Source organism: Budorcas taxicolor, chromosome 21 (genome assembly GCF_023091745.1).
Source record: "Budorcas taxicolor isolate Tak-1 chromosome 21, Takin1.1, whole genome shotgun sequence".
Classification (NCBI taxonomy): domain Eukaryota; kingdom Metazoa; phylum Chordata; class Mammalia; order Artiodactyla; family Bovidae; genus Budorcas; species Budorcas taxicolor.
In genome coordinates this window covers 45987830-46015748 of record NC_068930.1, presented here as the reverse complement: position 1 = coordinate 46015748, position 27919 = coordinate 45987830, and the positions used below count along the sequence as shown (strand labels likewise).

At 39.4% G+C, this 27919-nt stretch overlaps 1 protein-coding gene across 1 annotated transcript in view; it reads right to left on the bottom strand.

Annotated features, from left to right (window-relative positions):
* The window catches only part of NUBPL (NUBP iron-sulfur cluster assembly factor, mitochondrial), a 227004-nt gene that overhangs the window by 163104 nt on the left and 35981 nt on the right, over window positions 1–27919 (bottom strand). The window contains exon 4 of the mRNA XM_052659947.1: window positions 12105–12195. Coding sequence (XP_052515907.1) covers window positions 12105–12195 — 91 coding nt within the window. The remainder of the gene's footprint in view (window positions 1–12104; window positions 12196–27919) is intronic.

Below are 27919 nucleotides of genomic sequence, written 5' to 3'. Positions count from 1 at the left end.
TTTCATTAAAATGTTATTTATGTTAATAAGTATGAGCTTGATGTTATTTTTAATGAATTAATAAAGTTTTTTTTTATTTTCTCAGTCTTAACTCTAAGTTGATAAATATCAGTAAATATAACCTCCTGTGTAGCTCAGCTGGTAAAGAATCCACCTGCAATGCAGGAGACCCCAGTTTAATTGCTGGGTCAGGAAGATCCCCTGGAGAAGGGATAGGCTACCCACTCCAGTATTCTTGGGCTTCCCTGGTGGCTCAGAGGGTAAAGAATCTGCCTGCAATGCAGGCGACCTGGATTCAATCCCTGGGTCGGGAAGATCCCCTGGAGGAGGGCACGGCAACCCACTTCAGTGTTTTTGCCTGGAGAATCCCCATGGACAGAAGAGCATGGCAGGCTACAGGCCATGGGGTCGCGAAGAATTGGACATGCCTGAGCGACTAAGCACAGCACACACATTAGCAAAAGCTGTGTGGCATCCTCAATCATTTTTAAGAGCATAAAAGGCCCCACAGACCAGAAAGTTTGAGAACTACTATGCTGTGTGCTGTGCGTTGTGCTTGGTCGCTCAGTCATGTCCGACTCTTTGTGACCAACACTCAGAAGAATATGAAGATAAGTAAACAGTTTATAATCTAAATATTAAAGATGAAAAAATGCAAATTCGTGAGAAAAAAATCTCACGTCACGTCTGGTCACACCCAGAGTTAGCATGTAAGGAGATGCTGCTGCTGCTACTGCTAAGTCGCTTCAGTCGTGTCCGACTCTGTGCAACCCCATAGACGGCAGCCCACCAGGCTCCCTCATCCCCGGGATTCTCCAGGCAAGAACAGTGCAGTGGGTTGCCATTTCCTTCTCCAATGCATGAAAGTGAAAAGTGAAAGGGAAGTCACTCAGTTGTGTCCGATTCTTAGCAACCCCATGGACTGCAGCCTACCAGGCTCCTCCATCCATGGGATTTTCCAGGCAAGAATACTGGCGTGGGGTGCCATTGTCTTCTCCAAAGGAGATGACTATTGTTTATTTTGGAGAAAACAGATAGATAAGAGGAAAAGCCAACTCTAGGATAAAATTATAGATTCTCCAGAAAAATTCCCAACTCCCCACAGCCCTCCGTTATAACTACCATTTCCTATCTCTGCTTGGAATTACAAAGAAACAGAAGTGGGTAAAGAGGAAAGAGAAATGTCACAGAAATGAGACAAGCCTCAGGCACATTCTAACCAAAGGGCTGTGTTCAGGTGGAGATAGAAGGTGGTAGTTGACATTGTGATTTATAAGTGAAACATCCCATACATACTGCTCATGACAGAACATATCACCCATAGTCCCAATAGCCATTTTCAACAGAAATTTTAAAATAAACATAATCTTTCCATTATCTGTTTTCACTATGCCCAAGTCTTTTGCTCTTTCAAGCCTTATCAGGACCCAGGGCTGGCTGCATGCACTACCTCACAGGAAGGCTAGAAGGTCCTCTCCATCTCCATGATTCTCTGTTCACACCTCTTCGTACGTTACATTGTGGGCTGACATTTCCCGTCTCTCCCACTGTAAGCTCCTCAGGGATAAGTTTACATCTTCCTCATCTTTTTCCCCTGGAGCACAGCACAGTACCATTATAGTCATGCTCAGTTTCCCAATGATTTATTTCCCAGAGGCCAAATGTCAATATTTTATAAAATAAATTTCTTCAAGAAGCACAACACAAGTTGTGCACATTTACAAAACAGTAGTTTCATAAACTGAAAACAGAAATATTATCAAATTTAAAATAATTTTTGATTCTTATCTAATTTCAGTTCAGTTCAGTTCAGTCGCTCAGTCTTGTCCGACTCTTTGCGACCCCATGAACTGCAGCACGCCAGGCCTCCTTGCCCATCATCCACTCCCGGAGTTCACCCAAACTCATGTCCATCGAGTTGGTGATGCCATCCAGCCATCTCATCCTCCGTCGTCCCCTTCTCCTCCTGACCCCAATCCCTCCCAGCATCAGAGTTTTTTCCAATGAGTCAACTCTTCGCATGAGGTGGCCAAAGTATCGGAGTTTCAGCTTGAGCATCAGTCCTTCCAAAGAACACCCAGGACTGATCTCCTTGCCTCTCTAAAAATGTTGACCCCACGCAACCCCATGGACTTGCAACCCATGGACTGTAGCCTACCAGGCTCCTCCATCCATGGGATTTTCTAGGCAAGAGTACCGGAGTAGGTTGCCATTTCCTTCTCCAGGGGATCTTCCCGAGCCAGTGACTGAACCTAGGTCTCCCACACTGCAGGCAGATGCTTTACCTTCTGAGCCACCAGGGAAGCCCAAAAATATTGACCACTTCATCCTAAAGCTACCCCTTGGCTTCCAGGATGCCATTTCTTCCTGCCTTATTCTTAGCTCTCTGGTCACTCCTTCTCAGTCTTTCTCTGATCACCTTAGGTTATTTCCCCAAAATTCTATTCTCACCCCATACAGTACTCCAATCTCTCTGAAATTCTTTTGGGTTACATTATCTAAATCAGGAATTCTCAACTCCAGCAGAAGTGACATTTCGGACCAGATAATAATTTATTGACTTCCCTAGTGGTTCAGTTGATAAAGAATTTGCCTGCAATGCAGGAGACCCAGATTCAATCCCATCCCCTGGAGAAGGAAACGGTAACCCACTCCAGTATTCTTGCCTGGAGAATTCCATGGACAGAGGAGCCTGGTGGGCTACAGTCCACGGGGTCACAAGAGTCAGACACAACGTAGTGACTAAACCACCACCAATGGTTTATTATCATTGTGCTTTGTGCCTTACAAGACATGTGCACTGCAGGATATCCAGCAGCATCTCTGGTGTCTGCCCACTAAATTCCCCCCAGTTACGACAATCAAAAACATCTCTACTCATTTTTGACAGCACATTTTCATATTGGCGCTCCCTCCTTTTCTCCTTCCTCAGTCCAGTTTTACTCCCTAATAAGTTCTTTGTGTGCAGGGCTCTGCTTTCTGGGGAACCCAGTTTTTCCAAAAGTCTGTGGTTTGTATATTGCAAGGGAGATCCCAAAGCCCATCAAACTGCAAGCTGCTATTTCTGCGTTCTTTTCCTCCACTGAAATACCTCAGTGACAGCAGAATAAAATCAAAACTTACTGTCACTGCTTCCTCACTCACCATGTCTCCACACCTATTGCAAATAACAATTTCCAGAATAAACAGTCTCAAATAATGTCTTTATACTAATACATTCACATAATAATCTTTGTCCATGCACTATTTTCGCCTGGCAATGAAGACAGTCTGAGGAAAAGCAGGATGATGCATGCTGAGGTTCCAGTTCTTCTTCTTTTCCCAGGCTGCTCTGTCTCAGAGCAGGGACTGTGAACTCTGTCCTTACCATCATGGCCCAAATTCAGGCCCCACAATCCTCTACCCCTTATAGCTAACCAGAGCTATACTCAACATTTTAAAGTTAAAATATGAGGCAAGAGTGGCACTGTCCTACCCACTGAAACAATGTGAGCAACCATTTCACTCCATGTAACATAATTCTCAAATGTCAAATTACTAACCATATAAGTTCTTTCTCTTTTTCTAAAAATGGAAAAAAGTGGTGTAAGAATCATTCATCTACAACAGAGACTAATGGCTAAGAAAATACCTTTAAACAGTCTACGTTATTCATTAAAAAATATATATTATGATTGCAAATTAAGTTACTCATATACCCAAAGTAGAAAATAAAGTATGCATCTAATGTACAAGAAATTTAACAGAAAACTTCTTCTTTTATTCAACTAAGATTGACTGAGCATCTACTATATAAGCAAGTGTAAGTGAAACTAAGCCAGAAAGCCTCCGCTCTGTGGATGTGCTACTGTCCGGCAGAGGAGACAGAAAACATTAAGCAGATGACTTACCCTTGCAATTGCAGTAAGGAAGAGTAAGGAGTGGGAGAAGGAGTCACAGAAGAAGAATCATTAAAATTGAGACCTGATAGTAGAAATCAGTTGTGGAGGAGGGGTGGAAGACACTAGAAATGTAAGGTGTCTCAGGCAGAGAGAATATACTATGTGAGGGTCCTCAGCACTTCTGTGCTGGCATTTTTGAGAAACAGAGGCCACTGAGACTGGTATTCACCAAATAACAGAACAAGGTTATTAGAATTGAGGCAGTGGAAGTAAATAGAAGGCAGAGACCAAATCATAGAGGTGTTTATAACATTGATAATGTTACAAATGGTAATACAGGTAGCAATAACAATTTAAAATATAATAAGCTCTGTCACTTTTTGTGACACAAAAATATACTTTTTGGCTATAAATCATAACAACTTGTATACTAGTGAAGTTTCCAAACTGAACAACAGAGAAAGTTTACAGCTAAGCTTACTAAGTCTCCCAAATAAACCTCACTGTTCTATTTTCTCCCAGTTCTGTAATGATTGCTCTTTTACAGAGCAAGTTGATTCACTGGGTTGAGACCATAGACACACTGAAGAAACCCTATACTGTTAAGCCTAGTACAGTTAATATTGTCAAAAATATACCCATTTTTTCCCCTTTTGTAACGGTGGTAACACATTCATAACATAAAATTTACCATCTTAATCATTAAGTGTACAATAGAGTGATATTAAATATAATGTTGTCCAACCATCACTACCATCCCTCTCCATAATTCTTTTCATCTTAAGAAACTGAAACTCTATCTCCACCAAGCAATAATTCCCCATTTCCTTTCCCCCCGGCTCCTGGAAACTACCATTCTACCTTCTGCACTTATAAAACTGACTACTCTAAGTACCTTATGTAAGGGGAACCATACACTATTTCTCTTTTTATGACTGGTTTTACTTCATTTAGCATAACATCCTCATGATTCATCCATGTTTCAGGTTATATCAGAATTATCTCTTTCAGTTCAGTTCAGTTGCTCCGTCGCGTCCGACTCTTTGCGACCCCATGAATCACAGCACCCCAGGCCTCCCTGTCCATCACCAACTCCTGGAGTTCACTCAGACTCACGTCCATCGAGTCAGTGATGCCATCCAGCCATCTCAACCTCAGTCGTCCCTTCTCCTCCTGCCCCCAATCCCTCCCAGCATCACAGTCTTTTCCAATGAGTCAACTCTTCGCATGAGGTGACCAAAGTACTGGAGCTTCAGCTTTAGCATCATTCCTTCCAAAGAAATCCCTGGGCTGATCTCCTTCAGAATGGACTGGTTGGATCTCCTTGCAGTCCAAGGGACTCTCAAGAGTCTTCTTCAACATCACAGTTCAAAAGCATCAATTCTTCGGCGCTCAGCCTTCTTCACAGTCCAACTCTCACATCCATACATGACCACAGGAAAAACCAGAAGGCTGACTAATACTACATTGTATGTATACACCACATTTAAATTCATTCACTGATGGACATGTGGGTAGCTTCTGCATTTTACCTACTGTGGATAACACTATGAACATGGGTATACAAAATCTATCCAATCTTAAAGAACAAGATGGCATTTCAATGCAGTACCCTGTATAGATGCATGCCACATAGACAAAATCTAGAGTGGAAGTGCAGAAAGAAAATGAAAAAGATGCTCACTTCATTATTTTTGTGTGTGTGTGAAAGTCGGTCAGTCATGTCCAACTCTTTTCCAACCCCATGAATTATACAGTGCATGGAATTCTCTAGGCCAGAATACTAAAGTGGGTACCTTCTCCAAGGGATCTTCCCAACCCAGGGATCAAACCCAGGTCTCCCACATTGCAAGTGGATTCTTAACCAGCTGAGCCACTAGGGATAACATGTCTAATTTCTCTTCTCTCTTGCTAGCCTGCAAATCCAGACCATCAAAACTTTTCATGCCTCTTAGTATAATTTCATTATTAATGGCCTCTTGCCTTTTGCCCTGGAGTCCCCAATTCATGGATGAATTATTTCCCTTATCTTCCACTTCAAAACTCATTTTACGTTCTGCTTTCACCAAACTCTTTTTCCATCTTAAATGCTTTACTTTCTGTTAGGTCAAAAAAGAAAAAAAAAGGAGTGGGGAGCATATGTTTTGTTAAAATATTCCTCAAAGGTTTCTCAAGTAATCACTGAATTATTAAAGTAACTACAAATCAGCAATAATGTGTTCTGTTTTAAAAAGCAAAAATTCAGAGAATACATACATAAAAACTAGAGTATTACAAACAAAATTGCAAGCTATCCCTCTACAATACCTAATAATAGTTTCTTTTAATTTTTCTCATTTCAGAGAAGATACTGAAAATGTCCTGATAATGTTGAGAAATACTAAAAACGATCAAAGATTAGGAAATAAGGGGGGAAAAAAAATCACATTTTTTTCCAGTCTGGGGTTAGACTAGAAAAGAGAATATGAACTGAGGTAGAAATTAGTAGGGAGCCAGTGTAGAACTCTGAGACCTCAGTCTTGTCTTCAGTAAACATCCCACTCCATTGTGCTGAATTCCTGGAATGTGTCTTTAGTCTGATAAATTATCAGCACTCAGATCCAGGGAAGGGAGTAATTAACTTCTGTTACATATTAAGTTCAGTTCAGTTGCTCAGTCCTGTCCGACTCTTTGGGACCCCATGGACTGCAGCACGCCAGGCCTCCCTGTCCATCACTAACTCCTGGAGTTTACTCAAAGTCATGTCCATTGAGTCGGTGATGCCATCCAACCGTCTCATCCTCTGTCACCCCCTTCTCCTCCCGCCTTCAATCTTTCCCAGCATCAGGGTCTTTTCGAATGAGTCAGTTCTTTGCATCAGGTGGACAAAGTATTGGAGTTTCAGCTTCAACATCAGTCCTTCCAATGAATATCCAGGACTGATTTAATTTAGGATGGACTGGTTGGATCTCCTTGCAGCCCAAGGGACTCTCAAGAGGCTTCTCCAACACCACAGTTCAAAATCATCAATTCTTCAGTGCTTAGTTTTCTTTATAATCCAACTCCTACATCCATACATGACTACTGGAAAAACCATAGCTTTAAGTCCCCTGACTTCAGCCCTAACTCTTTCTGAGCACCATTCTTCTCCATGGTGAAATAGATATGAGTAAGTAAAGTAAAGTAAATGTCACTCAGTCGTGTCCGACTCTTTGCGACCCCATGGACTGTAGCCTTCCTCCATCCGTGGGATTTTCCAGGCAAGAATACTGGAGTGGTTTGTCATTTCCTTCTCCAGGAGATCTTCCCAACCCAGGGATCGAACCCAGGTCTCCCACGTTGTAGGCAGACACTTTACCGTCTGAGCCACCGGGGAAGTCTAAGAATCGCATTATTTAGGAGTGCACATGCCTCAGTGGGGGCATCCCAGCTGCCTTAAACTGCCTGTGGCCTCAGCATCGATTCTGGATCAGGAAGATCCCCTGGAGAAAGGAAATGGCAACCTACTCCAGTATTCTTGTCTGGAGAATCCCATGGACAGAGGAGCCTGGCAGGCTACAGCCCATGGGGTCGCAAGAGTTGGACACAACTTAGCTACTAAACTACCACCAGTATTCTTGCCTGGAGAAATCCATGGAGAGAGGAGCCTGAAGGGCTAGAGTCCACAGCATCACAAAAAGTCAGATATGAACAAGTGCCTGACTATGCACACACAGCTACTAAAATATATTTGTTTGTTCTGTAGATAAATAAAGCATTCTTCATCGATTTTATGTGCTACAGCCTTTGGCTAAGATGGTTTGCAGCAGAACAAGTAGAACTCCAAAAAAGAGGCTGCCTATTCTCCAGCTCAGAACTGGCAAAGAAAAAAGGAAAAGAGTTTTACCATACTAAAAAAAGTATTTGGTTCAGATTATTCAATGACCTGTGTAAGAAACAATAAGCCAAGTGAAGGGTGGACTTTTGTCTTGATAAAGTAGGGTGATAGGATTCTTTAAAGAACACAAATCTTATCTTTGAGATATTTTAAAGATAAAAGTGCCTAAAGCCAGAGTAAATCAAAATAAGATTTACAGATTAACAAGAATCACAAGGCTTCCCTGGTGGCTCAGGGAAAGCATCTGCCTACAATATGGGAGACCCAGGTTCAATCCCTGGGTAGGGAAGATCCTCTGGAGAAGGAAATGGCAACCCACTCCAGTACTCTTGCCTGGAAAATCCCATGGATGGAGGAGTCTGGTAGGCTACAGTCTATGGGGTCGCAAAGAGTCGGACTTGACTGAGAGACTTCACTTCATTTCTTCAAGATTCAATTAATAAGATTTCAAGATTCCTTCAACTCCTGATTCACACTTTGCCTTAATATTCTGGGCTTCCCTGGTGGCTCAGTGGTAAAGAATTCACCTGCCAATGCAGGAGACGTGGGTTCCATCCCAGGGTAGGGAAGGTCCCTTGGAGAAGGAAATGGCAATTTAATTCAGTATTCTTGCCTAGGAAATCCCATGGACAGAGGGGCCTAGCAGGCTTCACAGCCCATGGGGTCACAAAAGAGTTGGACACAATTCAGTGACTAAACAACAACAACAATTTAATATTGTAGGTATAAAACAGATTGTAAACAAAATCCAGGGAGTCAGCAAGAAAAAAGTCATTTCTATAACACTTTGATTATGCTATACATCCCAGAACCACCCTTTCCAAAGATAATCAGAGGAACTCTAGCATCAGATGAAACCCAAGAGTCCACAAGACAATGACCAGAAGAAGCAAATTATAAATGAGAAGCTCTCAGAGCTTTAACTCCTGCATCAGAATTTAATCATTCCAGTCAGTAACTTCAGTAACACCCCTAACTCTCTGCCTTGGAGGAAAAAAGGTAATTTCAGAAATAAGTAGAATTCACTCTCATTCTTTATGCACTTAAATTACCTTAAGAAAATTTAGTCACTTCTTGATAGTTCTTACTGGAGATGACTGCTATTATAAAAAGTCATTTGCCAAGCTGATTTTCCACATTTTCTCTGTCTCTTCTGTACACACATTCATTTCATAAGCTTGGAAAATGCTTATTAAGACAGAGAGAGCAGAATATTGTGACATGAGTGGAAAATCTATCCCCCAACAAAAAAAAAGTGAATCCTACTTAAAAAAAAAAAGTCTCATAGTTAATCATTATTAACAAGCACTGTGTCATCCTCAATAAAATTACTTGACATTGCAATTTTAGTAACCTCTCTCCACAGGTCTTAAAATATTTCCTACTTTATTAGTTAAATATACTATAAGACACTCTGCAGTAAAACTAAGTAGTACAAATTCACAACTGTGATAAAGTGTGAATTCATCATCATAAAACTGTGAAAGAAGGCAGATTTCTACCAATAAAAGTTAGTTGAGAAAGCTTAGTGAAAATCCTCAACAATAAAGAGTATTACATTAGTGAATTAACAGCACATTTCTGTGTGCAACTACCATGTAATATTTTCTTACAATTTCAACTGAAAATCTTCTTAGTCAATAATTTCTAGGAGTATAGTTTGGCTATACTATAATATGAAATCTGCATGTTATGTTATTTACAAACTTTAAAAAGAGAAAAATGACTGGTATTTGTTCTTTAGACAAAAAAAAAAAAAAGCTTAACTCATGCTAAGATGATAATCTCTCAAACTACACATGGATTTTATTCTAAATTCCATTAGGTTCCCAAAGCAACTGGTCATTTGCAGCCATTATAATGTCAACCTGGTGAGGTTTTTTGTACAATACTCTCTCTACAAACTGGCTAGACTTTCCATTACCATAATTTTGCATACTGCATACCAACACAGAAAATCATTATTGTCATTTTAAGCTGATAGAAACATTTTCAGCCTAAGAAATCCAAAACTATCATAAACAAATTTTTCCTCAAGTACTAAATTCACTTCTCTAGAAACAAATGTAAAATTTCCCTTGGTGATCAAGACTAGAAAATATCGTAAGAAGTATGGTTTTTCTATAATCTCCTCAAAAAGAAAAAAATATAAGAGAATGAATCTGCCAACTTTAACATGGAGTTTTAAAATTAACAAATTGATCAAAACTACATTACCATATGTCTGCTTAAATAATTAACAGAAAAAGACAATCCCGAAGTCCATTCCCTCTATGGTTGTGTAGCTAAGTCCAAGAACAGGGGAAACATTTATAAAGCTAAGATTCTGCTCACAGTTCTATCTCCCCAAAATCTGAACCACTGAAAACAAATCTTTTTTCTTACTGTTAATAAGATAATTTCATGCTGCACTGTGCTTTCTTTAATAAACAGTAATGCAGGATAAATTAAAATGACAAAAACATAGAAAAGTCAAAATGATGCCAATTAGTACAATGGTAGCAGATTAAACCAATTTATAAGATGGGCTTTCAAGAATCCACACTCTTCTAAGTGAATGCCTTAATCGTTTGGTTTATTTCTTATGGGACTTGAGATCTGCTTGTCAACACACATTCTTTTCAGGCTTTCCAAGATTTCCAGTAGCTCATTTTTACCAGAAAGTCTATTTAATGGCAGCCAATTTGCAAACATCAAATTTAAGAGTACAGCTTCAGGAAAACAAGAAGAAAGAAATTAAAGTTCACTTCAAGTATTTATACTGGCATAGACTGAACAGACTACTTGAGAAAAAACTGCCACCAAGGGCTTCACTTTGCCATCACTCATGTGCTCTGTGCCCTAGTGTTCGTGCTACTTTAATCAAGAGACAGATGTCAAGAGTCTATCATTTAAAGGACACAAATTCATTACTTCTTTGTGTAAGTTTGACATTTTGGCTCATGGCACATATTTGTAAACTAAGTATGCATTCCACTAAAAGGGCAAAGAACAAAGAAACTAGAATAAATTAACTTTCTTTTAAGTTTATATTTTCACAAAACAAGAAAACAACTTAAGTGGGTGCTTGTAACGTAGGACGGCTAGGGTCACTGTTACCATCACTAGAGCCTTAAATTCCTTCAAAGTAATAGGAAGAATCCTTATTATCTGATAAGCGGTTGGTTATTCAGAACTTAACGCTGTAACTGATTTCAACAACTACAGCACTAACAAAACCACCTTGGTGGTGGTTTAGTCGCTAAACTGTGTCCAACTCTTGGACCCCACGGACTGCAGCCTGCCAGGCTCCTCTGTCCACGGGATTCTCCAGGCAAGAATATTGGAGTCGGTTGCTGTTTCCCTCTCCAGGGGAGCTTTCTGACCGAGGAATCGAACCTGGGTCTCCAGCATTGCAGGCAGATTCTCTAATGACTGAGCTATGAGGGAAGCCCATCTCAGCACAAACAAAGGCACCTTAAATAGCAGATAATGTCTTACTACCTAACATTTAATCACAACGACAAAAATAACACCTTCTGTTATGTACACAGAAAATTCAATAAAAACCCTTCAGTAAATACAGGCATTTTGTCCTAGATTCATGGAAAATAAAAGGTCCAATAAGAAATAAAATAAATTATTCAATTTCATATGCTTACTACAGTTACAAATAAATTTTAATAGTGTCTTCACTCCAAACTATTTTTCAAGGAAAGTTACCAGTTGTTTCAATTTTTCTTTTCTTGAGCATAGAATTTCTTTGTTCTTAAAGCTTTATATTTAATAGTTTTGTAAGAAAATATAATAACAACAGCTATAAATATTAAAGATTTATTCAAAAAATTACTCTGTCCTATTATTGATGGCAATGAAGGCTGGGGAGAAAAATTAATTTTTTCAAAAACAATTTAAAATAAATAGAACAAAAATCTGACTAGAGAAAATAATTTTCAGCTCGTCTAACAAATATATTAGATACTTTCTATTCAAATACCCCCATACATCCACACATTTTATATACAAAGACGATGATGAGCTAAATTTGACCATGTACAGTGTGCCAAGCCCTGTGTTTCATATGCACTACACTTAGAGCAATTTTGTAGTTAAGCAATTACACATAGCAATTCTATCTGGTAAGTACAATTGTTTAACCCTATTTTACACATGGGGGCATTGAGGCACAACGAGGTTGAACAAGTCATTCAAAGCTACACTGTTAATCAGTGACAGAGCCAGAATTCAAACCCAGACAGTCTGGCTCCATACCTTATATTGCAGTGTGCATAAGGTATACATGGTATATGGCACAATGCCTGACACCCAGCAGGTACTAAATAAAAGTGTAACTATATCGTCATACTCTTTATCTCTTCTTTACTTACTCTGTGATAATTCTGGATTGCCTTTCAGATTCATCATCTTTGGAATTGAAGGGCCATACACATCCACATCTAACAAACCAACAGCCTTTGACTGTAAGAAAACAGAGTTGACCATAAGATTTCCCCACTCTTCATCAAAGATAAAGTGCGCAGCAACAGTAAGTCTAACTACAGAGAAGCTAACTCGTAAAATATTTCAAAATCATAACCTAAACTTTTAAAGCAAACAGAAGGTAAAAGAACATAAACTGCTCAGTGTAAATATTTTTTGTTGGTTTACTAATCTCTTCCAGATAACTGACCAAAGAAATCCACTGCACACACTTTAAACACTGTGGTTCAGATCTCCCATACAGTCACAAACAGACTAAGATTTTTTGATCTGAGAACTAACAAATTACATGCACACAATGTTAAAATAATGGTTTACAACAGCAAACATAACCCCAGGAAGATGGAGCATTAACTTTTGGAAAGACTATCTAACACACCAAGGAATACAAAATGAGGGGAGAAAATCATGGAAACAAGACCATAATTAAAGCAAGTGAGGAATTCTGATGCAAATCTGGCATGCAAATGCTAATGAGGATAGTGGCAGACATAATAGAGGCAAGCTCTTACGTGCAAGTCACGGTAGAACACCCAAAGTCTTTCAGAGGATTCATAAACAACCAAAACCGATTTCTTTGATGATTTATGCAGCTGCCTGAGAGCAGAATATCTGATCGGTCTCTTCACTAGCTGACAGTTAATCAGCAGATTAACAAAAAAAGACAAACAAAATTCACTATCTCTAAATAGGTCTTTTTTTCTTCTCCCCCTACCACCTCCCTGCTCTTTCTCCTTTCACAGATTAAATCAATTTGTTACCGGTTTTTCTCATATACAAGCAAACAGAATGCTAATACTAACACGTGCTTTTGAGTTTTGTTTCCCCAGGACATACAACTCACCCAGTTCTCTCCCTGTATGCTGGCAAGATAAAATTCTTTAAACTCTCAAAATTTTTTAACACTAAACAATCTCTCATTTTCTGTTATCTATCTATTTCCAGACACAAAATTACTTTTTAAACCTGTCTGGTTCTTATAAATTGACAAAATAAGGTACATTCAAATTTATGCCCCTAACTTTGACTCAAATGGCAGTTGTAAGAAAATTATTTAATATCCCTCTGTGACTCACAGAAGCTAAGGGACTCGAGATTACTATCTATCTCTCAGTTTACTGTAAAATAAATGAAAAAGGAAGAAGAATACATTACCTTTAATAGAATGGTGATATATAAAAACTGGGTTTAACACTTAAAAAAATCATTTTGAATGTTAGTTTCTAGCTTTCTCGTCAAAAGTAGGTATAAGACCACCTTACATGGTTACTATGAGGAGTCAGTGAGAACTGTAAATAAAATCCTTAGCAGAGTGCCAGGACCCAGAAGGAATTCAAGTGGTAGGGAGATATAATCAGGAAAAGTCTAGATGTTTTTTTGGGTGATTTAGGATGGCATGTGTTTAGAGATTCTGATTTCTCCACAGAGCTGGCTGTGGAAGCCTAGTTTATCCAGGTTCTTAATGTAACATTTCTGATTAACCTTCTTCCGTCCTTCCCTCTCCTCCCTCCTTCCCTCTGTCCCTCTCTTACTTTCCTCTCTTCCTACTGGTCTTCATACCTTTCTCTCCTCTGTTTCCTTTTTTGATGTATGTAAGCACTGGCTGGATGGCATCACCAACTCAATGGACATGAGTTTGAGTAAACTCCGGGAGTTGGTGATGGACAGGGAGGCCTGGCATGCTGCAATTCATGGGCTTGTGCAAAGAGTCGGACACGACTGAGCAACTGAACCGAACTGGAGCACTGGTACTAAATTCAGGTCAGTTAGTAGCTTTAAATAGGTAGAACATTCAACGAGAAATTCTGACCCAATTTAACTCCTTTTTAAACCACAAACAAAAGAATTCAGTTGAATTGAAAATAGGAGTAAATTCACTATAGATAAAAAGATTTTCAAACCTAACAAATCTGGATAACTGTTAACTATTATCTATGGGTCTGCTAATATTATAACTATCACCTCTTTTCCATATCTTTTCTGTGACACCTACAAAACTAAATGCTACCATAAAATAATAATAATGCCAATTAAAACAAAAAACATTCTAAGATTCTTTGTCCTTGCTCTCATTTATATTAACATTGGTTTTAAAGTAACTGGAAAGGGTTAGGTCCCAGGTTTCAAATTAATCTCCTAAAAACACTTGTCAAGTAAAAGAACTTAGTTTTCTAAGTTTATGTTTTCAAGAAACAAGAAAACAACGACATGGGTGCTTGCAATATAAGATTGCCAGCTCAATTTTATCATCACTAGATCTTTAAGTTTCCTTCTAAATGTTAGGGAGAATCTATTTATCATCTATCTGTCCTGTCTTCTAGAAGAAAACTATGCTTGTCTACAAGTGAGCCCTTGGCATCATGGGTTAAAACAAAACTGAAAACCTGCTCTAAAATGTGCTGTGGTAGGAATGGATTTTGCATATATACCTAGATAGCTGCTAGTACACATTATCACATAAGAATAAAGAGGGTAGGGAGGGAGATCACAAGAAGTTAATTTCTTCTGCTTCCTAGAGGATGGAACTAAGAATAATAGAAAATCCTCTACAAGTCTCTACTGACTGACTAAATTTAGTACTAATTTAAATTTAGTACTGAATTTAGTACTAATGCTTACATGTATCAAAAAGGAAACAGGAAAGCCAAGGTATTGAGACAGGAAGGAAGAGGGCAGGACATCACTGTTCAAAGAATGACACCACCATGAAAAACAAGAGGATAAGACCAAAACAGGTTAGAACCTACTAGGCTCAAGATGGAGAAGATTCGACTTCCAGGAGACCTTGAGCCACACTATATGCTCACTGTAATACATCTGCATATGCTAAATATACACCCACAGGTGCCATGACAGTTTGGAAGCCAATTATAAAAGGCCCAAAAGTGGGTGGTGCCCCATCTCCTGAAAATCCCCACTCCTTCTCTAAGATGGTCAGACTATTCCTGCTACTCCTGGTTTGTTGTTTAGTTGCTAAATCCTCTCCAACCAACTCTTTGCAACCACAGGGACTACAGCCCACGAGGCTCCTCTGTCAGTGGGATTTTCCATGCAAGAATACTGGAGTGGGTTGCCATTTCCTTCTCCAGGGGACCTTCCTGAGCCAGGGGTCAAACCCCCATCTCCTGCATTGGCAGGCGGATTCTCTACCTCTGAGCCACCACAGAAGCCCATAAAAACTAAATTCGCAGACCACTAACCATCTGACACAGCCAAGCTCCGCTCTCACTTTCAAAAGGACTCCATGCCCTGGGGTCACCTCTTACCTTCTAAAAAGAGTATGAGTGTGTGTATGTGTGTGTATTAGTAGATCAGTCATGTCAGACTCTTTGCGATCCCATGGACAGTAGCCCACCAGGCTCCTCTGTCCATGGATTCTCCAGGGGAGTAGGTAGCCATTCCCTTCTCCAGGGGATCTTCCCAACCCAGGGATTGAACCGGGATCTCCTGCATTGCAGGCAGATTCTTTACCATCTGAGACACCAGAGAAGCCCCTCAAAAGAGTGTGTCTCTCTAAATAAACCTGCTTTCATTTTACTATGGCTAGCACTTGAACTCTTCCCTGCACAAGGCCAAGGACCCTCACTTGGCAGCCCATTCCAGGTACTCAGTCAAGACCTGGGACATGACCATCCTCTCATACCCCATTTTTCCTGCAATATACAATGGTCACTAGAAGGAGAGAAAAGAAAAAGAGGGCATAGGGAAGCAGGAAGGAAGGATGGAGGAAAGTTAATCAACAATGTTGTATTAAGAACCTATATAAACTAGGCTTCCACAGCCAGCTCTGTGGACAAATCAGAATCTCTAAAAACATGCCATCCTAAATCACCCAAAGAAACACCTAGACTTTCCCTAATTATATCTCCCCACCACCTGAATTCCTGCTGGGTGCCAGGCACTTCAAGGATTTTATTGACTCCTCATAGCAACCGTGTAAAGTGGCATTATGCCTACTTTTGATGAGGAAGGTAGAAACTAACACTCCAAATGATTTTTTTTAACTACTCCTCCTTAGAATGAAGCAGAATGTAAAATTAAACACAAAAATACCAATCACATAAAACTCCACCATAACTTGAACATGACTTATTTACAGAAGACTTAGATTAAAAAACAGGAGTCGGCATGATTCTCCCGACAAGGCCAAATAATAGAAAATATTTTAAGCCTTGTGGATCATTTGATCTGATAGTATTGAACAGTGCCACTGTAGCACCAAAGCAACTATCAGTTCAGTTCAGTTCAGTCGCTCAGTCGTGTCCGACTCTGCGATCCCATGAATCGCAGCACGCCAGGCCTCCCTGTCCATCACCATCTCCTGGAGTTCACTCAGACTCACGTCCATCGAGTCAGTGATGCCATCCAGCCATCTCATCCTCTGTCGTCCCCTTCTCCTCCTGCCCCCAATCCCTCCCAGCATCAAAGTCTTTTCCAATGAGTCAACTCTTCCCATGAGGTGGCCAAAGTACTGGAGTTTCAGCTTTAGCATCATTCCTTCCAGAGAAATCCCAGGGCTGATCTCCTTCAGAATGGACTGGTTGGATCTCCTTGCAGTCCAAGGGACTCTCAACAGTCTTCTCCAACACCACAGTTCAAAAGCATCAATTCTTTGGCGCTTAGCCTTCTTCACAGTCCAACTCTCACATCCATACATGACCACAGGAAAAACCATAGCCTTGACTAGACGGACCTTAGTCAGCAAAGTAATGTCTCTGCTTTTGAATATACTATCTAGGTTGCTCATAACTTTTCTTCCAAGGAGTAAGCGTCTTTTAATTTCATGGCTGCAATCACCATCTGCAGTGATTTTGGAGCCCACAAAAATAAAGTCTGACACTGTTTCCACTGTTTCCCCATCTATTTCCCATGAAGTGATGGGACCGGATGCCATGATCTTCGTTTTCTGAATGTTGAGCTTTAAGCCAACTTTTTCACTCTCCTCTTTCACTTTCATCAAGAGGCTTTTTAGTTCCTCTTCACTTTCTGCCATAAGGGTGGTGTCATCTGCATATCTGAGGTTATTGATATTTCTCCCGGCAGTCTTGATTCCAGCTTGTATTTCTTCCAGTCCAGCGTTTCTCATGAGGTACTCTGAATATAAGTTAAATAAGCAGGGTGACAATATACAGCCTTGATGTACTCCTTTTCCTATTTGGAACCAGCCTGTTGTTCCATGTCGTTCTAACTGTTGCTTCCTGACATGCATACAGATTTCTCGAGAGGCAGGTCAGGTGGTCAACAGACAACATGTAAACACAAATGAGCATGGCTGTGTACTATAAAACTTCATTTAGAAAAACAGACAGGATTTAGTCCATGGGTCATAGTTTGCCAACAGTGATTTTAAAAATAAACTTTTTCATGACAAAGTTATTCAGCTGCCCAACAACCTAATTTTGGTGAAGCCGAGAGCAGGCAAGACACAGTCATCTCTTATGGTGTCAGAGGAGCTACCTCAGGGAAGATTTACTTCCTCATCTTTAATTGGCTGGTTTTTAAAAATAATAAGGAGCACATTTTTTAGGCTGTTTCATTGGAACTTAGTATGTCTTGTTTTGATTTTATAAAGTGCAGATAAATCAGTGTCCATTAAATAGAACCTCCAAAGCCTGTATTAATTAAAGTATATTGTACTTTGATTGTGGCACAGCTAGCAACCTGATAAAATTACCACAGCTACAAAAACCAGCTGAAACATATCCTCAAGTCTAGAATTCAATAATGTTCAAAAGATGCAAAATAAACTTTGTTTTTAAAAATTTACACCATTATTTTTCTATAGGCTCCTATTTTAAGTGTACAAACAGTTTCAATTTAAACTTTCAACAGTTTTACACTGTAGGAAAATAAATGAGCAAGGTAGAGGTTACATATAAATATATGCAACTGATTGTTCAACTAAGTTTTATGATGCCTTTCTGCCTCACTCCTCCTAAAATAATTATATTTAGTCAAGAAAGGTCCAATTAAGATTTCTTTCATTACAGCCAGGCCCAAAAGAATAATCACTACAAAAGCCTCATTAAATACACAACAAAGGAAATGATTACTAGCAAAAAGAAACCTGTAAATGCACTGTTGTAAGGTGGGCTTTCCAGGTGGTTCAGCGGTAAAGAACCCGCCTGCCAAGCAGGAGATGTGAGCTTGCTCCCTAGTTCAGGAAGATCCCCTGGAGAAGAAAATGGCAACTCACTCCAGCATTCTTGCCTAGGAAATCTAATGGACACAGGAGCCTGAGGGACTACAGTCCATGGGGTCACAAAAGAATTGAACATGACTTAGTGGCTAAACAACAACTATTATAAAGTAGAACTGCCATCATAAACCTAACCTAATATGTTGGTACCTAATATTATACCCTTTCTCTGACTCTCCTGCAGTACTCAAACTCTAGCAGACAACAAAAACATAACACATCAAACCCCAAGACACTACTTAGATTTTTGGATTTGTTTCTTTATAATTCACAATACCCTGCGAGAGCTAGACAAGGCGGCAGAATTATTCAGAGTGATTATAATGTTTCATTACCGCTGCATGAAAGCTACAATTTGAGGGCCTACAAGTCCTGTTTTTTGTGTGTGTTGGATTTCAAAGCCTCCAGCAATAAATTTGATAGTGCTTTGTTCTTCCAACAGAATTATTACTGAAGAGGATTGCAAAGCTTCATGATGATCTTTTTATCCATGACATCTGCTAATAGAACCCATCAAAACAACATCTTAGAGTGGTCTACCCAATTATTGGCAAGTAAACAGTCATTTAAGATTAAGACCTACTCAAAAGTGTCCTTTCCACAGAGATATCCAGTTAAGAATCCCATGATTATCTACACATTATATTACATTTAACCTTGGACTGGAATTGGGGATTTATTCAATTTGAAGCTTAGTCAAACCTCTTTTTCCTCTCTCTGTTAAGCTTTAAGTCAAGATGTCATTCAAAGAATTTAAATCTCTTAGTAGAGAAAAAATGCTTCTAATCTTGTTCTTGTTGTTGTTCAGTCACTGTCGCGTCCAACTCTTTGCGACCCCATGGACTGCAGCACGCCAGGCTCCTCTGACCTCTACCACTTCCTACAGTCTGCTCAAATTCATGTCCACTGAGTCAGTGACGCTATCTAGGCATCTCATCCTCTGCCGCCCTCTTCTCTTTCTGCCTTCAATCTTTCCCAGCATCAGGGCCTCTTCTAATGAGTTGGCTCTTCACATTAGGTAGCCAACATACTGGAGCTTAAGCTTCAGCAGCAGTCCTTCAAATGAATATTCAGAGTTGTTTTCCATTAGGATTGACTGGTGTGATCTCCTTGCAGTCTAAGGGATTCTCAAGGGTCTTCTCCAGCACCACAATTCGGAAGCTTCAATTCTTTGGCACTCAGCCTTCTTTATGGTTCAACTCTCACATCCATACCTGACTACTGGAAAAACCATAGATTTGACTAAACGGACCTTTGCTAGCAAAGTGATGTCTCTGCTTTTAATATGCTGTCTAGGTTTGTCATAGCTTTCCTTCCAAGGAGCAAGTGTCTTTTAATTTCATGGCTGCAGTCACCAACTGCAGGGATGTTAGAGCTGAAGAAAATAAAATCTGTCACTGCTTCTACTTTTTCCCATTTATAAGCCATGAAGCGATGGATGCCATGATCTTAGGATTTTTCACGTTGAATTTCAAAAGCTTTTTCACTCTTCTCTTTCACCCTCATCAAAAGGCTCTTTAGTTCCTCTTTACTTTCTGCCATTCAGTTCAGTTTAGTTCAGTCACTCAGTCGTGTCCGACTCTTTGCGACCCCATGAATCGCAGCATGCCAGGCCTCCCTGTCCATCACCAACTTCCGGAGTTCACTCAGACTCACGTCCATCGAGTCCGTGATGCCATCCAGCCATCTCATCCTCGGTCGTCCCCTTTTCCTCCTGCCCCCAATCCCTCCCAGCATCAAAGTCTTTTCCAATGAGTCAACTCTTCGCATGAGGTGGCCAAAGTACTGGGGTTTCAGCTTTAGCATCATTCCTTCCAAAGAAATCCCAGGGCTGATCTCCTTCAGAATGGACTGGTTGGATCTCCTTGCAGTCCAAGGGACTCTCAAGAGTCTTCTCCAATACCACAGGTCCAAAGCATAAATGCTTCGGCGCTCAGCCTTCTTCACAGTCCAACTCTCACATCCATATATCACCACAGGAAAAACCATACCCTTGACTAGACGGACCTTAGTCGGCAAAGTACCGTCTCTGCCATTAGAGTGGCATCATATCTGCATACCTGAGGTTGCTGACATTTCTCCAGCAATCTTGATTCCAGCCTGTGATTCATCCAGCCCAGCACTTCATATGAAGTATTCTGCATAGAATTTAAATAATACACAGTGGCAATATACAGCTTTGACTTTCTCCTTTCTCAACTTGGAACAAGGCAATTGGTCCATGTCCAGTTCTAACTGTTGCTTCTTGTCCGGCATACAGGTTTCTCAGGAGACAGGTAAGGTGGTCTGGTATTCCTGCACTTGAAGAATTTTCCAGTTTGTTGTGATCCACACAGTCAAAAGCTTTAGCATAGTCAATGAAGCAGAGGCAGATGTTTTTCTGGAATTCCCTTGCTTTATGATCCAACAAATGCTGACAATTTGATCTCTGGTTCTTATGCCTTTCCTAAACCCAGCTTGTACATCTGGAATTTTTCAGTTCATGTTGCTAAAGCTGAGCTTAAAGGATTTTGAGCATAACCTTACTAGCATGTGAAATGAGTGCAATTGTATGGTAGTTTGAACAGTCTTTGACATTGCCCTTCTTTGGGACTGGAATGAAAACTGATCTTTTCCAGTCCTGTGGCCACTGCTGAGTTTTCCAGATTTGCTGGCAGCACAGAGCATCGACTTTTAGGATTTTAAATAGCTCAGCTGGAATTCTATCACCTGGCTTTATTTGTAGTAATGCTCCCTAAGGCCCACTTGACTTCATACTCTGGGATATCTGGCTCTAGGTTAGTGACCACACCATCATGGTTATCCAGGTCATTAAGACTTCGTATATAGTTCTTCTGTGTGTTCTTGCCACTTCTTAATCTCTTCTACCTCTGTTAGCTCCTTACTGTTTCTGTCCTTTATCATGCCCATTCTTACATGAAATGTATCCTTGATATCTCCAATTTTCTTGAAGAGATCTCTAGTCTTTCCCATTCTATTGTTTTCCTCTACTTCTTTCCACTGTTCATTGAAGAAGGCCTTCTTATCTCTCCTTGCTAGTCTCTGGAACTCTGCATTCAGTTGGATGTAACCTTTCCCTTTCTCCCCTGCCTTCAGTTCTCTTCTTTCCTCAGCTATTGAGGAGTAAAACCTCCTCAGACAACAATTTCGCCTTCTTGCCTTTCTTTCTGGGGGGATGGTTTAGGTCACTGCCTTCTGTACAATGATTCGAACCTCCATCCACAGTTATTCAGGCACTCTGTCTACCAGATCTAATCTCTTGAATCCAGTTGTCATTTCCTCTGTATAATCATAAGGGATTTGATTTAGATCATACCTGAATCGTCTAATGGTTTTCCCTGCTTTCTTCAATTTAAGCCTGAATTTTGCAATAAGGAACTGATGATCTGAGCCACAGTCAGCTCCAGGTCTTGCTTTTGCTGACTGTATAGAGCTTCTCCATCTTTGGCTGCAAAGCACATAATCAATCTGATTTTGGTATTGACCATTTGTTGATGTCCATGTGTAGAATTGTCTCTTGTATTGTTGGAAAAGACTGTGCCATGACCAACGCATTCTCTTGGCAAAACTCTGTTAGCCTTTGCCCTGCTTCATTTTGTACTGCAAGGCTAAACTTGTCTGTCACTCCAGGTATCTCTTGACTTTCTACTTTTGTACTGCAATACCCCATGATGAAAAGGACATCCTTTTTGAGTGTTAGTTCTAGAAGGTGTTGGTGGTCTTCATAGAAATGCTCAACTTCAGCTTCTTTGACATCAGTGGTTAGAGCACAGACATGGATTACTGTTATGTTGAATGGTTTACCTTGGAAACGAACTGAGATCATGCTGTTGTTTTTGAGGTTGCACCCAAGTGCTGCATTTCAGACTCTTTTGTTGACTATGAGGGCTACTCCATTTCTTCTAAAAGATTCTTGCCCACAGAAGTAGATACAATGGTCATCTGAATTAAATTCGCCCATCCTCATCCACTTTAGTTCACTGATCCCTAAGACGTCAATGTTTAATCTTGCCTTCTCTTGCTTGACCAAGTCCAATTTACCTGGATTCATGGACCCGACATTCCAGGTTCTTATGCAATACCTTTCTTTACAGTATCAGATTTTACTTTCACCACCAGACACATCCACAACTAAGCGTCATTTCCCCTTTGGCCAAGTTGCTTCATTCTTTCTGGAGCTATTAGTAATTGCCCTCCACCCTTCTCCAGTAGCATATTGGATACTTCTGACTTGGGCAAGGGGTCATGCTCATCTTTCAGTGTCATAGCTTTTTCCCTTTTTATACTGTTCATGGGGTTCTCCAGGCAAGAATACTGGAGTGATTTGCCACTCCCTCTTTCAGTGGACCACGTTTTGTCAGAACTCTCCACCATGACTGCCTGCCTTTGGTGGCCCTGCATGGCATTACTCATAGCTTCACTGAATTACGCAAGTCCCTTCCCCACAATAAGGCTGTGATCCATGAAGACATTCTTAATTCTTTCAGTTCAGTTCAGTCGTTCAGTCATGTCCAACTCTTTGCGACCCCATGAATTGCAACACACCTTTAATTCTTAGCTAACATTAAATAACTTTGAATGTCAGAAGTAGTAATGGTTGGACAAAGTGATAAGAGAACAATTTCCTACTATATTTATCAAAGGACTGTCTAAATCTTCAAGTTCAATCAAGAAAGAAAGAGGAACAAGGGCAACATAAAGGAAAAAGTTCACATGGCTAGATAGAGGGCAGAGATGAGCTCATGAAAAAGGACAAAAGAATCTCAAATGATGAGCTGTTTGTAAACAAGCTAGAAATGGAAGAGCATCAAATTAAAGACTATTTAAGATTAAAAACAAAACAAACAAACAAAACAAACAAAAAAAAAACACCAAAAGAGATTATCTTAATCTTCTGACTGCTTTTTAGCAAAGAAGAAACTGGTCCAGAGATAATGTCATACCTGGGTCTAGCTTCCAAGTCTCTCTTCAACATACCATAAAGCCTAATTACTAACACTCACTAACCACTCCTCTTTCTTAGTTTTTCCTCTCATTTCTTCCCCTACTATTTTTCCTCTTTCACTCCACTCCAGACACACGGCCCCCTGGCAGTGTATTTAACACACCAGATTTGCACCTGCCTTAGGATTTTTTTAGTTGTTATTTCTTCAGGGAAGAAGGCATACCTCCAGGAATCTACCTTGTTCTGTCACTTTCTTGAAGTCTCGATTCAAACATCACTATATGGTGAGGTCTTCACTGGCACACGCTGTTTAAAACTACAACTCCCACATCGTTACATAGCATATGTCCTTTCCTCATCGTGCTTTTTCTTTCTTCTTAGCACCTATATAAATATTTAACTTACTATATATTTACTTATTTATCTTGTTTATTTGTCTCACCCACTAGAATACTAATTTCATTAGGGTACAGAATTTTGTATGGTTTATCCACTACTATAAATAGAATCTAAAACAGTAGGCAGTCATGGATTTACTCTGTGCTATCTCAAGAAATTGTGATTCAGTAGGTCTGGGCGGAGTCCAACAAACTGCATCTGTAACACTCTCGGGGATAAGATGGCCAGAGTGTGAAAAACAGTAATTGGGATAGTATGGAAAGGCAGAGATGAAAATTTGCTCTAAGGGCCCATGCCTTGGGATCAGCAGGATCAGGATAACAGTCATCAACAGGAAACAACAGTAACAATGAAGAGCGTTCTTTTTCTTTTTTTAACTATAAAATAGCTTACATTCTGCCACATGGGTAAACAGTCACAGGGCATGGGGCAAATGTAGATAAAAAACTACTGTTTATCTAAAATTCAAATTTAATTTAGTGAGCATATTTTTATTTTCTAAATCTAGTAACCCTACCCCAGTATCTCTTCTCAACAGGGCAGTCAGAATGATTCAGAGTTCAAGCATGCGTGAGATGGTGTCTACTCAAAACCCTTCACTGACGCCCCTTCCGACATTTCATTCATGAAAAGCCGAAGTCCCGACAACTCACCAGACCCCACATAATCTACCCAGTTTCTCATATCTTCACCTTCCAAACCTGTTAACTTTCATCACCTGTTAACTTCAGCCCACTTTTGACTCCAGAAGCCAAAGTGATGTTTTTACTATTCAGTGAACGGTAAGCTAGACATAGCCCCATGTGTTAGCCTTTGAATTGGCTATCCCTTTTGTCTGACACAATCTTCCCACAGATAGTCACACAGACTACACTCTCATCTTCAAGTTTCTGCTCAAATGTCATGTTTTCACTGGGACCTACCCTATTTTGAAGTGCAAACCAAACCCACCTTCACACAAGCACTTTTCTCTCCCTCTTATCTTAGACTATTTTTTGTCATTTTCCAATATGCTATTTATTTACTTATGATGTCTAATATCTATTTATTGTGAACTCCATAAGGCTAAGGATATCCCCAGCACCTAAAATAGCAATAGTAAAATAAATATTCATTGAGTGAATGGGTGGATGAATGAATGAATAAACCTCCAGTGTTCCTCTACAGAGGATCAGGATTCGTTACTATAAGATCCCTGTTGTGTTAGTGTTAGTCGCTCAGTCCTGCCTGACTCTTTGCGACCCCATGGACTGCACCCCTCCAGGCCCCTCTGTCCATGAGATTTTCCAGGCAAGGATACTGGAGTGGGTTGCCATTTCCTTCTCCAGGGGATCTTCCCAACCCAGGGATCGAACCTGGGTCTCCTGCACTGCAGGCAGATTCTTTACCAACTGAGCTACAAGGGAAGCCCCCAATGATCCCTATGGTCTCTCTTAAGATCTAACACTATAGAGTTCATGAAATTCCCTCTCCTAACACCTCTACACTAACAGTTTAAGTTAGAGAATTCAAAATTAACTAATGTAGGTAAAGTTTAAAATATCTAGTATTAATAAAAAAGAAAGGGGGGTGTCATACATTTCCTTGCAGTCTATTCTTAACCACCACTTTTTCCCAAGAAAATCCAATACTATCTTCATTTTTCTACTGATCTCAACTCCAGAAAAATGGGACTTCATAGAAGAAAACCTGGTGCAAAGACTGGTTATAGTGGGCTGCTGTAAAATACATATATATATTTTTTATATACATATATAAATATATATATACATTTATATATGTACATATATATATGATAAAAGCATACTATCTTTAAAAAAAAACAGCACACTATCTAAATTTTTTAAAACCAGACCCACAATATAGTATGAAACGGCTCATTAAAAAGAAGGCAATTTTTATACCTGTTCACTATCAAGATTAGGTTCAATCCAGGGTTTTAAAGACAAAAAGGCTTTTTTTTTTTTCTTTTAACATAAAAAACACAGAAGTGTGTGTGTGTGTGTGAGAGAGTTCCTTTCCAGAACACACACACACACACCATGGAGACAGGCAACATCTTCTTTAACAAAAAGTAACTGCCTTAAGTTCCACATTTTCATCTAGCAAGTATCAGAGAAAGTAAATTAGGAATAAAACAACGAAGATTAAGAAAAACCTTGCATCTTTGGTCTTTATAATTAAAGAAAAAAAGTACTGATGCTCTTAGTAGAGTCTTCAAAGAAAAATTAGGAAGCCTTCTATCACCATGGTAATACAGATGCAAAAAAAGATACTTCTAGATACTAACCTCTAAAAATAATAGTCATCTTATCTGTGACATCAACCAGCCCCTTTTTTTGACAGACTCTAGGCCTACAGAACTACAAACCTAACCAAGTAAGAACCTTCTTTCCCAAATCAGATAAAGTACTGCAGCAAAAGCACTGAAAACCAACATCAATTCCTTCAAAATGTCCTTCACTAAACTGCAATGCAGGGAAGAGTATTTATAATTCTGATAGCAGCTTTTGCAAAGAAACGCAATGCAGCAATGCAGGAATCAGATGTAAACAGAGCACCTGATCCACCCTCCAGATTGAAAATCCCAGGAGCCAAGCAGCTGGTTTTAAAACCCACGTCTTCATGTGTCCTCTGCTCTCCTTTCACCAATTGTTTCAACACTGCCCTACCAAGGATTTAGGGCCCTCCTTATTCCTCAAGAAGATGAGATGAGGGAAACAAACTACTGAGGAGAAAAAAAATGAGAGAGAAGAAAGGAATTGGTGAGAGCCAAGTTAGGGAGGAAGAGAATAATTAAGAAAAAAAAGACAGACTGTTCTGTGAGAAAGATCTGGGTAACTTCTTACTGTACAGAATCAGATCATGAAATTCAAAGGATGTGGAACAGTTTTGCCACCAATATGTTATAAACTAAAGGAAACTAAGGGAAAATATACTGAATGTAAAATTTGGGTAACTGTTCTGTTTCTAACCCATAAGCAAATTCAGCAACGTCCATTCCATTCCAAAGAGAGAAAATGAATTTCTGGCAACACACTGCACTTCACCAAAAGAAATTTATAAGGTAGGCCAAACAGTGCTGAGGAGGAAACACATAGCTTCTTGAGAGCTATTCAAAGTAGAATCGCTATTGCTTCTAATGGGAAATGTCAAAGCAAGTTGTGCATAATGCTTTCTACCTAAAACTATAAAGGGAAGAAGCATTTTGGGACTTTTTACCTTCTGAAAATTACCTTATAAAACAATATTTTTATTTTATTGTTTGGTAAGTGTGGTGAATGTATCTGTGTGCTTACAGAGAAGGAAGAAGAGTAAGTAAGGAAACATTTCTAATGCAAGACTGGCTTTAGAGGCTAATTTAACATATTTCCACCCCTCTGTTACAGAATTAATTAAAAACAAAAAACACAGCCTATCTTTCATTTTAATATTTTAAATTAAGTTTCTTATTCAGTACACAATTATTCTTATAAAAGATACAGAGAGGTAGACACAAAAGTCTCAAGTCAATACTCTTCATACACATTACTGGCAATCTGTTAGCAGGCAAAACTGTATACATATTCCATAAAATGTATTTAGGGTTAGATAATTCAGGATTTAGATTTAGATGTATCACAAATGCATCCATATTATAAATGAAGTAAATAACAGTACTGTATTCAAATATTTATATAACTACAAAACAAACAAAGTCCAAAAACCTCAACATACTATTATGGTCGCAAAGAGTTGGACACAACTGAGCAACGGAACTGAACTGAAATACTATGATCATCAAGTATAAAATGATGTTATAAAAATATCATTACCTAAACTCAAGTAAGTTATATTTATATAATTGATTTCAATTAAATATCTACTGCAATTACACTATACTTAAAATATTTCAATACACCTTGATACAATATTTAATTTTTTACTGAAGCATAGTTGACTTATAATATTATGTCAGTTTCAGGTTATAACATAGTGATTCACAATTTTTTAAGATTATATTCATTTCAGTTCAGTCGTTCAGTTGTGTCTGACTCTTTGCAACCCCATGAATAGCAGCACACCAGGCCTCCCAGTCCATCACCAATTCCCAGAGTTCACTCAAAATTAACTGACGTTAAAAAATGTTGGCTATATTTCCTGTGCTGCACAATATATTC